This window comes from Epinephelus moara, chromosome 11 (genome assembly GCF_006386435.1).
Source record: "Epinephelus moara isolate mb chromosome 11, YSFRI_EMoa_1.0, whole genome shotgun sequence".
Taxonomy (NCBI): Eukaryota; Metazoa; Chordata; class Actinopteri; order Perciformes; family Serranidae; genus Epinephelus; species Epinephelus moara.
This window is the reverse complement of record NC_065516.1, coordinates 33,692,857-33,708,969: the sequence shown is the minus strand read 5'-3', so window position 1 is coordinate 33,708,969 and position 16,113 is coordinate 33,692,857. Positions and strand designations below refer to the sequence as shown.

The 16,113-nt window shown below is 41.7% G+C and overlaps 1 protein-coding gene across 1 annotated transcript in view; it reads right to left on the bottom strand.

The window, feature by feature from the left end:
* The window catches only part of vstm2a (V-set and transmembrane domain containing 2A), a 132,287-nt gene that overhangs the window by 36,932 nt on the left and 79,242 nt on the right, over positions 1 to 16,113 (bottom strand). Inside the window, exon 3 of the mRNA XM_050056103.1 lies at positions 1,208 to 1,258. Coding sequence (XP_049912060.1) covers positions 1,208 to 1,258 — 51 coding nt within the window. The remainder of the gene's footprint in view (positions 1 to 1,207; positions 1,259 to 16,113) is intronic.

The window sequence follows — 16,113 nt, the reverse complement described above, 5'->3', positions numbered from 1 at the left end:
GTTTGACGCTGTCTGAGTGCCCTATTATTTAATATAGGGCGCGCTCACGGGCTGCAGGCAGGTCAGCCCTAGCTTCATACTGGAGAAATGTCAAATATTGAACATCCTATCACTCATTTAGACAAAAGTAGATCGGAAAATAGGGCCCAGGTTGAAAAAAAACATTAGTTCTCCTTTAAGATATAAAAGACTCAGCAACAACAGTAGTACAACAGCCTTGATTCCTCTTAAAAAACTGTTTAAGTTTGAGTTTAAATGGATCTAAATCAGGATCTAATTTGAGTTCTGTAGGTAAAGACTTCATAAGATAGCATGGTTTCCAAGGTTTTTTTTTTTTTTTTTTTTTTTTTTAAAGACTATAATATTTCGTAAAATAATGAAAATAATTATTTCAATTCTTTTAGAAATGGTAAAAATATTATTGGAATTTAAATCTATCTCAACAATTTTTTACAACTGTGAGACTGAAGAAAACACATTAACTCAATCATTTGCACAAATGTCATATCTAAAATTTGCATAAGTAGATTCTGTCCCTGCCCAAGAACAAATCCCAAATAAGAAAACATTAGTGAATGTAAAAGTCTTTGTAAAAAAAAAAAAGTGGGTTTTTGGAAGGAATTTCTCCATGACGACGGTTGGTGAATGAGGCCCATCATACTGAGTTAATTTCTTAAATCCAGACATGCAGCTACAGGGTTACAAAGAAGTCAGACAGGGTAATAAACACATGCTCCTCGATCTGTGCCATTACTTTACAGTGTTTTAATAACTAAAGACATGATGACCCAGTTTATAATCAACCATAATTTACCCTTAAAAGACATCTATAGGTGACCTTGACCCCAGATGTGTCACATTACATTGACTGTGTGACCATCTGAGGACTCCAGTGAGGTCACACGGGGGATGTGTGCTGTGTGGTACACTGGGAACAGAGTGCACATGCAGAGTGACAGGAAAAAGGGGCAGAACGGTTGGCGGGGCATGAGCGCAGGAAGGGAAGCACTCTGACAGTAATAATACACTGCCACTGATTTCACTGATTAGCTCTTTTCTGCGGCTGAAGGTGTATTATTGGGGGAAATCAGCCGCTGTTGTGTTTGCTCCGAATGACACGCTGCCAACTTGCGTCACGACGACGACGGCCCACGGTTTGTGAAGCGCTAGGTGGCAACCAGGGATACATGCAAGCTCTTCAACTTACACTTATTTTTGTGCCCTCGTCGTCAGGATCAGGCTCCGGTATCATCTCCATCTGGGAACACAGAGAGGAAGAGGAGGAGAGAGGGAGCATTAGCAGAGTGATAGTAGCTCTCACAGAGCCACGCTGAGGACACATTCAGATATGTATGTTATGCAAGTCGAGTGTCAGCCTCCCTGAAACCAGCTACCAGACTACTACGACAACTTAAAAAAAAAAGAGGCATCATCTATCTGCTGACGGTTATAAATCTTTCATTCCGACATCAACACACAGTTTACAGACTGAGTGACTGCATCGCCACTGCTCTGCCTTTAAAAATAAATGCACAAAGATGCTGCTCTTGCCACTGTTTTTGATTTATTTTTAGAATCTTTGAGTGGTTCTGAAGAGAAATTAAAGACAGTTTCCAGACGCCGCAGTGAATAAAGAGGGAAAATTCAGACCGTGATGCTGTGTGACAAACTAACAGCTTCCGGAGACAAATTACGCCTCAAAACCTCCATCATTCTCTGCAGTAAAAGTTATATTATCCATGAAAACTTATGACAAATAATAAAATGTCAGAAGGCCTGGAATAGCTTTCCAGTAAAAGAAATTCAAGGCACAAAAAGTCCTGAACAGCAGCTCGAGAAATGCCCGTTTGAGCCCTGGTGGCATAATTCTAGCACGGTGGCAAGCACTAAGCCTACAGCCTACATCGTGGACTGGGCATTGATTTTAGAGGCCATAATTTATTTATCTCACATCGGATGCCAAATGGATGTGTGCCCGGAAAATAAAAAAAGTCTGCTGACTACAAAGCTGAAGAGGAGCAAGAGCAGTGCGGGAGAAAGGCATGAGGGGAGGAGGAGGAGGAGGAGGAGGAAGTTTCTCCAGAGGACGTGGAAGCACCACGGCTGAGACAAAAAGAGGAAGGGTGGGAGAGGGATAAGATGGCTACTTATGAGCATTTGCAGCAGAGAGCGTTCCTTCAAGTGCTGTAATTACCTCGGAGGAACTGGGCACTTTTCCCTGGAGGATGTTCGGCAGACAGGTGATTAATGAGCAGAATTAGGAGCCATAGCTTTCTCTGTCTGCATGTATGCATGACTCTTACATCTTGACTTCACAGATGGACCTGGCATTCTCTATTGTATCAAGGAGACGTCTTTAACGGCGGAGGCAGGATTAATTGTCCTCAAGTCTTGGCGTTGGACTGCTTCAAGTCATCAATTTCAGCCTCCTCTTTTACAAACTTCACAGTGGTTATATGGGCTGGCTGTGCAGTCTATATCTGTCACCTGAGGAGGATAAAGTTAGAGTTCCACTCGAGGAGAGATGCTCTGCTCTGGTTGACACTTAGTGGCTGCTGCGTTCAAGAAACAAAGTGACAGAGAAGACGGTGATAAACGGTTCAATTGCTCCTCAAACGTTTCATTATTCTGTTAAAACAGCTCTTCATCACAATACTGCTGATCTCTATTCTTTCCGAGTCCAGCGTGTTATCAGTGCAAAACAAAACTATGGTTTTAATTCTTTGTTTTCATTAAAATCCTTTACTGGCCTCTGTCAAAGCACGAGCATCATGTTGTCATTGATTACTGCAGGATTCTGCTCTGACTGATCAAAGGCCGACTGTACTACATTATTTAACTGGTGATAATTAAGGTACAGCCTGTGAACATCTTCTCACTCCACTTTGTTTTTGTAGCTTTGATTTCGTCATTCTTTTTATCATTGCAAACACTTTTGATGCTAACTCAGGAAGCGTGGAAGGCTTGAAACGTTAAAAGTAGTCCAAACCTTTCTGTGTTCTCAGTGATGTTATTTTCTTGTATTTATGCACCTACTGAGCACATTCTCTCATTTGGAGACGCTTTTATATCACCTCTGTAAGACTGAACCTACTCGTTGATATTACTGCTACATTTACTAAATTTAAATGGCCAAATGAAGCCTCATGAAGCAGTTTCTTTATTTTCTGAGCCCACTAGATGGCGCTCATGGTTTAAAGAGAGAGGCTCAAAGAATGGCAATTCAGTGTGCTTTCAAACTTTTGTTGAACAAAAAGCGCCATCTAGTGGGCTCAGAAAATAAAGAAAATGCTTTATGAGGCTTCATTTGGCCATCACTAACATTTAGGTCTATGGTCAATTAGCTACACTCGATATGTTTACATGCTTATAGCTCCACTAGGCCATTTAATTGGACTACTGTCCTTGTCCGGGTATACAAGCACGGGGGGGGCATTGATTTAGATAGGTGGAGATATGCCCCGTTTCAGCTTGTTAGTATTGGACCTTTTTCCTGTTGACCTATTACGTCACAGACCAAACAATGGACAAACAAGTTAGCTACGGTTAGCTAGCAGCTAACTGCTACCATGGTGGACAACTTTACAGCTCTGTACATTTGGTCCGTCCAAAACTGCACAACTCTGGATGTACATTTCACCATGTTGCTACCAGCTTCTTCTTTGTTTACGCATTTAATGTTTTCGACTTCTGGGTCAAAGCCCAGGGCGGAAACTGTGGAGCATGCTCAGAGGACCTGGGCTAGTTTGACTGTATGGCACGCAGGAGTAATTTGACTCCCAGTTGCATTATGTGGGTGTGTTAGTCTGACTTTGAGAAATTTATGTGTCACATACTGACTCAGGGGGGCAAAATATATCATAATTAAGGCTGAGCTGGTTTGATGTCTTGGTGACTCGCCATGCACCCCAGTGGAAGGTGGGGTGTGGTTAAAAAAAATAAAAATCCAGTGGCATACTGCAATCCTAGTGCCAAGAATAAATGTGTTTCACATGGTCCACTGCTCGCCTGCTCCAATCAGGTCGACAGATCAGCAAATTCATTTTGTTCCATAATAGTTTCTTTACTGTTTTCAGTGAAGGCACACCCATAATAACTCCTTTATTCCTGTTTTGCTTATCTTCCTGCTTTTATTCTACATTCAATTTTCATTATTCTTACCAGCACTGTAGTCCATGAAAGTTAGTAGCCTATACTGAAGGCCTTGTCTTTACTGATGACCCCTCGGACATCTGAATGTATCTGTTCTATCTGCAGTCTCTGACTGGAGTGATGAGGCACATTGTCAGGGCACAGTTACACACTGCACCAGACTGTTGCAAAATAACCAAAGAAAACATTTTATTTTGATTAATTATTCTGCAGTTTCTCATGTAAATCAACACACGTGTTAAAGGCGGACACGGCCTAATGAATAATCAAAAATTCCTTTGCTCTACTAACTCCCTCAGGGCTGTCTGTGTCCACCGGCCCTACCTCTGTGTCTCCATCTATATGTTCCAGTGAAAAGTACATTATGCGAGTCCACATGATGCAGGGCGTAATATATGTTTGTCTGAATGCCAGCTGCTCCAGTTCATGTCCTGTCTCAGACTAGTAAGAGTTGACCTTTAGATTATTTAATAATAAAATCTAGACAGCACACTGAAGCGCTGGTCAGTAACCACTGGAATTCAGGAGGTAGGAAACCATGCAAATCCCATGAGATCGTCAACTGTCAAGTGTTCTTGACCAAAACAAGCACAATGGAAACCAGCAGCTTGTACTGCAGTCTGACATTTGCATTGAAAAGGCTAAAAACGGCGGGAAATGGTCAGACAGGCTGATGGGGAATGCTGATGTATAGCGTGCAGGGGGAGGTGGAGGAATCACCATTCCCGTCCTTTTTTATTTACTAGTATGTCTCCCATAGCAACACATTCTCACTCCGACCTCGTCACATATTTATGTTTGGTCATAGACTTTCCACGTCCACATACAACGTGCAAGGTACCCTGTGCGTGTTGGCTGTTGACGTTATGGGACGCCGTGTCAAGTTCTGCCTGTTACATGCATTGTCTTCTCTCAAAATACACTTCAGTTTTCACAGGAAATGTACAGTTTACATACAGTCTCTTGTAAACACCACAAATTGACATGCTTTTTTCTTCAACAACAAATGCATGTGGTTTCATTTAGCCAACAAAGGTACATGGTCGGGATTAGGAAAAAAGAACACGGTTTGGCTTTACAATCTTACAGGAAGCGAACAACGACCTTTCGGGTTAAAGTCAGGAGGGGTGGTTGTTGAACCCATCCACCACCCTTCCTGTCTGTCCTACTTGGACTTCCACCTTAACTGTTGTTGTTGTCCCACCACATTTCCCCTTGACGCTGCTGGTGCCGTTAAACTATAACCGTGTTCAGCTGTGTATCATGCTGATGTGAAAGGACGGCTTTTTTCGTCACTGTCTGACACAGGAAGTCACTGACCAAGTTCCGGATTTCGACGACTTAGGAGTGAGACCAGGTTGCCTACAGCCACACACAAGCAACGTTATCGGTTGCTCGTAACAGTCACAACTATCAATGTGTTTAAAAGAGTATTTTCAATCTGCTGACTGTCACGACAAACTGACCCAGACCTGAACAGACCCGGCCCACCTTGGTGCCATCAGTCGTCACACCCAAATCACATTCAGAATCAGCTGGCATTGCTTAGGCTGCATTCAAACCAGATCTGGCGTTGCGGCCAAAATGTCAGTCAGCCAATTAATTTGAATGTGGGTAGTGTGTCTAGACTGCGGGGGTGGGGCTGCAAGAGATGCGGGGGGAGGGGATATATTGATATATTGATATATTATACCGATATCATGACATGAGACTAAACAATTTTTTGGATATTGTAATATTGTAAGTGTTGTCTTTTCCTGGTTTTAAAGGCTACATTACAGTTAAGTGATGTAACTTTCTAAACTTACAAGACTGTTTTAGCTGTTCTTTTATTTGCCTTTACCTACTTAGACATTATATCCACATTACTGATTATTATCAGTACAGTGTTTCCCCTCTGATTTTTACTCCAGCAGTGGTGCTTAAGTGCATTTTGCGCTGTCCTAAGATATTTAGCATGTCCCCTAACATGAGAAGGCCTTTGGACACATTTGAACACAGTTGTAGATGTTGAGTTATGTTCAATAAAACGCTTCCTTTCCCCATATTCTGTTACAGTCACTCCTGCGTGTCGGGGCAGATGTAACATTTGACATATAGTGTTTCAATCAATATTGTGACTCTAATATTTCTTCTAAAAACAATTGATGACCATTGAAATTTAAGATAAATACGAGTTATCTACATTAAAATTGTATCCAAATAGTTCAAGAGGTTTTTGGGTAATGACATTAAAATAAAAAAAAATGTTACAACTGCCCCCGGTCTCCCCTATTCAACCCTGTGTTTGCAGTCGCAGAGACAAGACAGAGGACAAGAGAAAGAGCTGGTTTATATAAAGATGCCATGTCCGTCGTATGGGCGCAAAACAGGATGAAACAAAGCTAAAGGTAAACAGCGTCAGACAGCAGCGGGGTGTATCACAGCCTCCACAGAGGCATCCAGTGTAGTGTGTGTATGTGGCGAGTGAGGAGAGAGACAGTGTGTCTGCACTCGGGACAGACAGATTAACTGGACAGGTTAGCAGATGGCAGGAGGAGAGCTAGTAGGTGTTAGCTCAGAGAAGTTGATGGCTGCAACGAACAGCTCACAGAGGTTGCGTTGAGTTACATTGTGAAGCTCTGAAGCTCTATTCAGTAAAAATGAATATTGGCCAAAGGTTAATTATAACCGCCTCATGATGTGTTCAATTAATCCTGTGAAATGTAGTTAATACAGGTGTTTCAAGGAGAACTTTGTTGGTATTTTCACAGTAATATAAAATAGATCTTAGAGAGTGAATTATGATATAAAGTAAAAAAATGCCTTGAAGCAGTAATCATTTTTTTAAATATTTTTTTCATGGGAAAGGTTATATTAAAGGTTGATTCTTAAATATGTATGATTGAGTTTGTACTTATTCAACAACACATTCTCACTCTGACCTCGTCACATATTTACGTTTGGTCACGGACCTTCCACGTCCAGATACAACATGCAAGGTACGCTGGGTGTGTTGGTTGTTGACGTTCTGCCTGTTACATGCATTGTCGTCTTTCAAAATACACTTAAGTTTTCACAGGAAATTTAACGACTGCATACAGTCTCTTTAAAAATAAACACACTACGTCAGTACATCACTGCAAATTGTCATTTTCAACATCAATCACACACAGTTGGGTTTAGGCAGCAAAAGAGAAGTTAGGTTTGAGAACAGAGTTTGGCTTTTTTCGGGACGCGAACACTAGTGATGGCCAAATGAAGCCTCATGAAGCATTTTCTTTATTTTCTGAGCCCACTAGATGGCGCTTTTTGTTCTACAGAAGGTTGAAAGCTCACTAAATTGCCATTCTTTGAGCCTCTCTCTTTAAACCATGAGCGCCATCTAGTGGGCTCAGAAAATAAAGAATATGCTTCATGAGGCTTCATTTGGCCATCACTAGCGAACACCGCTCGCTTGGGTGAAAGTTGGTCTTTTTTGGACCCATCCACCACCCCTCCCGCCTTCACGCCCACCCCACTCAGATATTCGCCACCTTAACTTTTGTCCTTGTCCCTCCGCCTTTCCCCCTGATGCTGCCGGGCGCCGTTAAACTATCACTTTCAGTTTCTGACACCGCAAGTCACTGCCCAAGCGCCGGATTTTGACGACTTCGGAGTGAGACTGGGCTGCTGTGGGAATATGTAGATAGGAAGTAGATCAAAAATACAATATTTCTTTTTTCAATTGCTGAATTAACAACTTTAGAAATATGTAAAGTGCAACACGCACCCACCCACAGACACTTCATGATGAATTTCTGTACATTTGGAGCTGGGGCTTCGACTGAGCTCACAGACGTCCAGCAAATTAGCAAAAAGTGCAGAATTTTAAGAGTCAACATTCCTTCAAACGACATGAATTCGTCCAACTGAAACAAACAAAATAAAATAAAAGAGAAATATCCCTCAAGGTTCATCAGGGTTACAGAACTGCATGCATGGTTGCCAGTATCCACACTGTGTAACATCCAACACAGCAGACTAATCACACAAAGCAGTATTTTAAGGAGCTAAAGCTATGACTGTGTGTGTGTGTGTGTGTGTGTGTGTGTGTGTGGGAACAGTGGGGGAGGATGAAAGGACCGACAACATGAATCTTTTTGTTTTCGGGACAATATCTCTCCTCTCGGTCTCCAGGTCAGCTGACTGTGCTCGCCTTGTTCACATATTGAGAATAAATCCATGTCTGGTTTCACCTCTGCCTTTCAAATATTTTAAAATATTTTATCCAAATTGACTCTGTGAATTTGCAGGCACTAAAACTAAAAAAAATTAGGCAGTATTTTATAAGTGTGAACCCATTAGTCACCCAGCGCTGTACAAATGCAATTAAGGTAATTGTGACATAATGAATGTCCAATATCAGTTCAGAATCCCGGCATTTATCATCCGCTGTAAAAGGCATTTATCTGCCACTAGGATGTCGCCGCTGCATGTCATTAAAAAGAACAGATAAAGATGTTAAAGTGTTAGACCTTTTTATAGAGAACAATCAGAGAACCGTTTCAACTCGTCAAGAATGACTTCTTCTTTATCTAAATGTGTACCTGACAAATCATCCCAGAAGTAAGTTTGGAGCCTGTGACAGCAATGTAAAAGTTTTCAATGACACTGTCGGAATAAACCGCCATTATTTTCCCATTTATATTTCATTTCAATCGCATGAGTGCCTTCTGAGCCAAAGCCGCAGCCGCTCGCAAGTATCTCAATTTCAATCGCTTGTCTCTTTATTGCAAAACTCTTCCACCATGACACGCTGCCATTCTTCATGCAAATCTCAAATTGACTTCTTGTAAAATGTGCTCTGCAATTATTGGGCATAAAAAAAAAAAAAACCATTGAGTTGCTGCGACTAAATTAACGTCACATGAAGAAAAATTGTTATCATTTAAGCTGAAGTATAGACTAGCCCACCCAGTGCTGCTGTGATTGTGTTACAGCTCTCACTGTGACGGGATAAGATCTCATGTGAGAGCTCTGACCCTTGATGATAGACATGCACCATCAATGAAAACACATTAAAAAGAGCAAATATATAAATGAGTTTATCCAGCAATCATCGCTTCCGCAAACACAAACACTGAGAGGAGGTTAAACTCAGGTCGTGGACTTCATATGACACATAAAACCCTGTAATCTTAAGCTATAGTGGGGGAGGAGATGTGCCATTATATATTGCCATGAAAAGCTTATCATCAACAGTTTCCATAATGTGATGCCAGCTCAGTATGGTGTTAAAATACACATTAAAAAAGACCTCCAAATTGTCCTTTGAATATGATTGGGTGCAATAATATTTCACTTAAATGGCTCTGTGATGTGATGCACGACATAATCAGTCTCAAGGCATGTGGGTTTAAGCATGGACATGGGAAGCTTTGAAAATGTGAGTGTGACAGTCTGACAGGGGTCTGGGGTCCTCCCTTAGAAAACGTTTTTGTCTATTTTCATCCATTTTCATCCGCTGATCAGGGCCAGGTCGCGGGGACAGCAGGCCAAGCAATGCACCCCAGACGTCCCTCTCCCCAGCAACACTTTCCAGCTCCTCCTGGGGGACCCCAAGGCGTTCCCAGGCTAGATGAGATAGGTAGTCCTCCCTTGTTCTGGGTCCGCCCCGGGGCCTCCTACTAGAGGAACATGCCCGAACACCTCCAACAGGAGGAAGGTGCCCAGGAGGATCCTGATCAGATGTCCGAACCACCTCAACTGACCCCTTTCGATTGCGAAGGGGCAGCGGCTCTACGCCAAACTCCCTCCAGATGTCAGAACTCCTTGAATAGATTTCTTTAATGTTACCAAATTAGTGAGTAAAGTGGAGAGGACAACTGTAGTCACTGTGACCCTGTGCATTCTCCAATAGACTACAGTCATTCTCCAATCATTTCAATTACTATGACGAATCCAGCCCAGTCACCAGTTGAAAATATTGGCGTTGTATGTTTCTGCAAACCACAAGTACGTTACATTTGCATATGGGATATTCATACATTCCAAATCCCAGCCAACATTTGTACGTGGGGCCCATGTGGGTAGTAAATGGACTGAAATATGGGATTGTCCACAGGTTCCATTTTGGCCCCATTCCAATTGCCCGCATGAGTGGATTTGGGCCCAGATAAGACGCCCACTTTGGGCCCATACCCACTTTGTACCCAGGTAGCCCTAGCATAATCCATGTGGGGCCCACTAGGGTAGACCTACCCAAATCCCACATAGTTCCATTCCATTCTCATTTGGAAGTTTTCAACTACCTGCTTTGTCAGGAATTTCCATGTCCTGACACCAAAATCCACCTTTCGCTGTGGTTTGATGATGCAGAGCCAAACCATGGTGTTTCTTTCTAAACCTGACCATGTGCTTTTGCTGGTGTTGTGGCATTGGAAGCGTGTCCCAGAACGTCAACAGCAGACACAGGAACTTATTTGAAAGGCCACTGATAAAGCGGTTATGTGTAATGACTTGGGACGACAATTATGGATAGTTCCCATTTTTCAGCCCATTTACTACCAACATGGACCACACACAGGGTCCAAAATTAACACCCGCCAAGCGGTAGATTTTCCATTTGGCGAGTACATCTCCTAAGGCTATCCGCTACACTGGCGGGTAATTGTCTGTACCAAAACAGTCATGTCATAAAAGCTATGTTGAGTGTCTCTTGCATGTTTTAGTGTCATTTATGGGCGTGCTGCTGCTCGCTTGCTGTCAGTGTTAGAAACACACACACTACAGATGCGTTTTTATGTTCATACAAATGGTGCAGCAAAACTGAGCATCTCAAGCACTCTTAACTCTGCGGCACTACAGGACATCAGCTACATGAAGGTAATAAAATAGCTACGCAGAGGCTCCATAGTCTGAACCAAAATGGCAAACTTTATTGCCTCCCACATTGTAAACAGCAGCACATACAGCTTCATTCCTTCTGTTCTTACCTTTCACAATAAAAGCCACAGACGTATACACTGCGTCACTACGAGAGCAAACTCATTTACATACTGAGGCTGTGGCAATGAGTTGGTCAATTTATTAAAATAATTTTGCTTCAAATTTTGCTCTGACCTCTTCTTTAAGCCTCTATTCAACATATTATCTCAATGAAATCTACTGAAAAAAATGTTTATGTGACACAAAAGGACAATTAATCATTTTGGCCAGAAACAAAATTCGCTCAACCGATGGATTTTTTCATCTACCAGTCTGCTTGGCCAGCGAGTCAAACTGTTTATTTCACACTTTGGTCCCACGTACAGTACAAATGCTGTTTCTTAAGCGACACTGTAAAGACTATGAGCTGACCTGGGATGGTGGATGGCATGTCAACTTGGCACCTAGACCCGTAATAAGCTGCAAACCATTTGAGACCAACAAATTACAAAAACAGTCATGTTTGCTGTGTTTCCAGCGGGGGTAGCGCCATGAAAAGCAATTGTTTTTTACCATAACAACGATTTCTCCAGCCGTGATTACGCCACCAAACCCATTTTGTTTAAAGTCAAAGCATGATCTTATCCCAACCATAACCAAATATCTATTGTTGGGAAACCTAACCACACTTTTACCACAGAGTTGTTGAAATGTAAAGTTTCAACATATCCGCTACATAATATCACACAAACTGAGCATATCCATTGTTTGCAAAATTGTACAATGCCAACATGTTTTCCAGTGATTGGGTTGCCAGTACCTGAGGCCTATGTTTCAAAGATAGATCATGTTGTTGGCCATTTATCGTAATCATTTTGTCCACTTACACATTTGAGCCAATAGTAAGCTGATGAACAGGGGGGCTGCTGTGCTGTCAGTCAAAATAGAGACAGTAGCCCTTTTTAAACAGGAACTGTGCAAATTTGCAGGAAAGCCCAATCAGTCTTTTTTCAGCATTGGCAGTATAAAAACAAAATCGGGGAGTGCAGCAAAATGCCGCCTACCTACTTTTGTTTATACAGAATGTGCCTTTTTCGGGGCAATGGGGGGCGTGAGCAAGTAACAAAACGTGTAGCTCAGCGTGTGACGTAAACAGTGACGTGGGAGGGAAGCCGCGGCTGGTCAGTCCTTCGGCGATTCTCTCATAAGTCGGCCCGTTCTTCACCGTCCCCGTCATCTGACGGTTAATGGCCTTTTAATGTGCGAGGACAAGGAGGGCACGCAATTCCTTGTCTCCCCAGTTGCTCATCTTTACAGTGTCTGTCAGGTTTGTGTTTCCCTCTTGCTACTAGCTGCTCGCTAATTCCTGCTATCAGCTGTTTCCTGTTAGTCCACCGCCAGTGGGTCGCATGTGCGGCGTCATCAACAGCTCCTCCCACAAGTCATCAACAGCCCCTCCCGTGGTGGAAGAGTGCCTCGTTCTTTTTAAACCAAAAAGGTTCCGCCAATATGTCTACCCTACGAGACGGGAAATTGGGCACCTCGGATCAACTCGCCAGTCCACCTCTGTGTGTCTAAACGCTCGCAGCTTGCCGGCAAAACGGCCCAACATTCGCCAAAAATCTGGCAGTGTAAAAGGGGCTTTTGTAACAAACACAAGAATGTTATAAGCAACTGGCAAACAAAATACGAACACTTGATTAAATGCTTCGATTTTCGGTAAGGTAACAATTACCTTGATATTTTGAAGTGACAGTGAGTGACCTACCTAAACCCAACTACCTGGTATCTGGGAATCAAGGACTGGCTAATGTTAGCAGTGCATGCTACGTGATTATCTGCCTGGGTGCAGATTAGCAGTGCAAAGATCAATGCATCTCATTGATTTGGGTATTCTCTCAATAAGCAATAGGTTTGATAACAAAGCAGTGATACAGTGTTCTGAAAAGAGCGCTCAGTGGACAGACTGATGCACTGATTGTCGACAAGGTAAAAGTGAATGCTCTCTAGAATCTATTTCAGAATTAGATCAGATCACCTTTCCAGGTACAGGACACTCAAAAATGTGATAAATGATTGTTAGTCTAGTAAAAGTGATGATTGTCTTGCCGTCTGCTTTTAGAGTTCCTACCAACTGATGTTTTACTTTATTTTTTTAACCTTTTTTCCCAAATCTTTACTTTGCAGTTAGACCATTAGATTTGAAATATGACAGAATTTCATCATCCAGAAAAAGGCCCAAATAACACACTGCTCTTACTTTGGTGTCGTGAAAAACACACATTTGGCAGATTTTTCACCATAAAACTTCCATGAAGCTTAATCCAAGTGACAAAGGAACAGCAGATTTGTGTGCAGCGTGACTTTCCATCAGGACTGAATACAAAACAAAAACCTGAACTGGTAAACAGTTTAGTTCAGGAGGCGGTGTGGCGGCTACGTTGGTAGAATTTTGTGGAGATCAGCAGCAGGTGAGTTTTTCCAAATGAGTAGTGAATTGGCAGCGATACTGTATCTGCCACCTACGCATCTCTCACTGTTACACCTGCAGTTTTGAGCTGATGTGTGACAATAAACTGCTTGTTGGCTTTATTTCATTAAATCATCTCCTACCTCAAGCACATACACATGAACCTTTTGTTTTGTCATTCATGGAGTTGTTGAAGTTTTGGTGTACAGGACTATTAGCCTGGTCTAACCCCTCAGATACAGCCTATTGATTATCCATCAGCCCTGAGTAAAAGAAAACCGTTTGACCGGTTGAACCTGGTGAAACTGATCCATAGAATTTTCATTTCAGGTCATTACAGGCCGATCAGTTCATGGCTGAGTGATTCTGTTCTGAGTCTCTACTGTTCACTGCTGCCATGCTTCAAGACGTGGATGAAAGTCATTGTTTGCTCTGCTCCTTTCCCTCCTGGCTGCGCGATGTGATAAGCTGCTGTCAAATGGATTCAAACTATCTGCTGCCAAAAAAGGAAACTCATAATTTATAGGTATTTAAAGTCAAAGTGGAGTTGCAAGTCCTTTTTCATTTTCTTAAGTCTAAAGTCATTAGTTGAATGACTTGAGCATGACTAGAGTCCAAGTCATGTGACTCATTTGTTGCTATAGGAGTGCAGGACTTAGAATACCATGTACATATGCATGGTACTGCATGTTAGATTTGATCCCTGTACGTAATGATCACGTCTAAATGCACCGATGCATGTAACTGCTCAGGGTGGGCAACTCTCATGCACTGACCATGAGACTCAAATAAGGAAAAGCTAATTTATATCTGATACAAACTGATTAGGAGCCAAAGGAACCTTTTTTTTTTTTAATTGCAGATTGCAACCAGTTAAAACTTCTCCCGGCTAGAATTCCTTCGGTGGCCATTGTTAGGGAGGTTTTTACTGAGAGCTGAAGTATCCTCAGAGGTCTCTTTCTCTCCAAAACACAGAGCCCTATTGATTTAACCCTATTAAATACTGAATAAAGCAGTTTCATGTTACCAATCAGTGTTTCTATTATGTTGTTTGGCATCTCAGAGACGGGCGTCACTACCCACCACATGCTACTGTATGTGAACCTTTTATGTCTGATAACTTAAGATTCAGACGGTCAGGAGGTTTTTGAATTAAAGAGGTTATATTATCCTCAGAGGTCTCCCCCTCTCCAAAACAAACAGCTGCGTTGATTTAAACTGGTTAAAAATAATGATAATACATAAAGTTTCCATTTTAGGGTTGCTGAGAAATGCAATGGATTTCCACTCAAAATGTTTCAATGACTATATTAAATTTTAAGTAGTTTCATTGCACATTACCAAAAAAGAGTGTTGGCTTAAATACTATTGTGACACACTGAAAATGTCCTCATTTTTAAACTCTCATAAATTACATGAATAATGTTTTTCAGTATATCCTGTTCTGGACGACCCTGACTATGCAACAGGTTCTCATCACTAGTAGTGACGGCCAAATGAAGCCTCACAAAGCATTTTCTTTATTTTCTGAGCCCACTACATGGCGCTCATGGTTTAAAGAGAGAGGCTCAAAGAATGGCAATTCAGCGTGCTTTCAACCTTTTGATGAACAAAAACTGCCATCTAGTGGGCTCAGAAAATGTCTATAGGGACTTTCTAGCGTCTTATACAACATCTATATCATCAGTGTTTCAAACTAACGCAATCCAGCAGGATATCATACCACCATGAAAGGTTCCATGCAGCCACGTTACAAACTGATGCTGCCTGACAGCGTATCATACCACTGTGAAAGATGGCTTTGGGAATTGGTGTTAGTGATGGCCAAATGAAGCCTTGTGAATCATTTAATTTATTTTAAAGGCTCACTAGATGGCACCTTTTGTTCTACAAAACGTTGAAAGCACACTGAATTGCCATTCTTTGAGCCTCTCTCTTTAAACAATGAGCGCCATCTAGTGGGCTCAGAAAATAAAGAATATGCTTCATGAGGCTTCATTTGGCCATCACTAATTGGTGTCTGACCCGAAAATCACTGACAAGGCTTCGGTATTTGACGACTTCAGAATGAGAACGGGCTAGAAAATGCACAATTAAAATCAGATAATATTTTATTCTAGTTTAGGAGAAAAATCAAGGGAAGTTGAGCTCAATTTACATTATAGCATCCGTAATTTCCTCATATTTGAACTGCCACAAAAAAAATCCTCAATAGGTTTGCTAAAATTTTCCAAAATGACTATGACCATCACAAATTAACAGTGATTTACCATAAAACTAAAAACTCCATTGAAACACGGACACTCTGCTAAAGCTGTGACGGAAGTAGAGCAAAAAAGAGGGCAAATACACCTGTAAAAATGTTTTTGGTGCAGGTAAAGTCATTTAAGTGCATGTTATTTTAAAGGTTAAATTTACTTGATGTTGCTGATGCTGATATCTGATGTTTTGTGTTAACTATTCACGATCTGCACAGGGCATCACCAGCGTACTATATTTAGATCTGAAAAAAAAAACCTGCACCAAAAGTACCTAAATACTTAACCAGCTCTTGGCTGTGTTCCCTGCACATCTGGATCCATTTTGTTATTAACTGGTGTCCC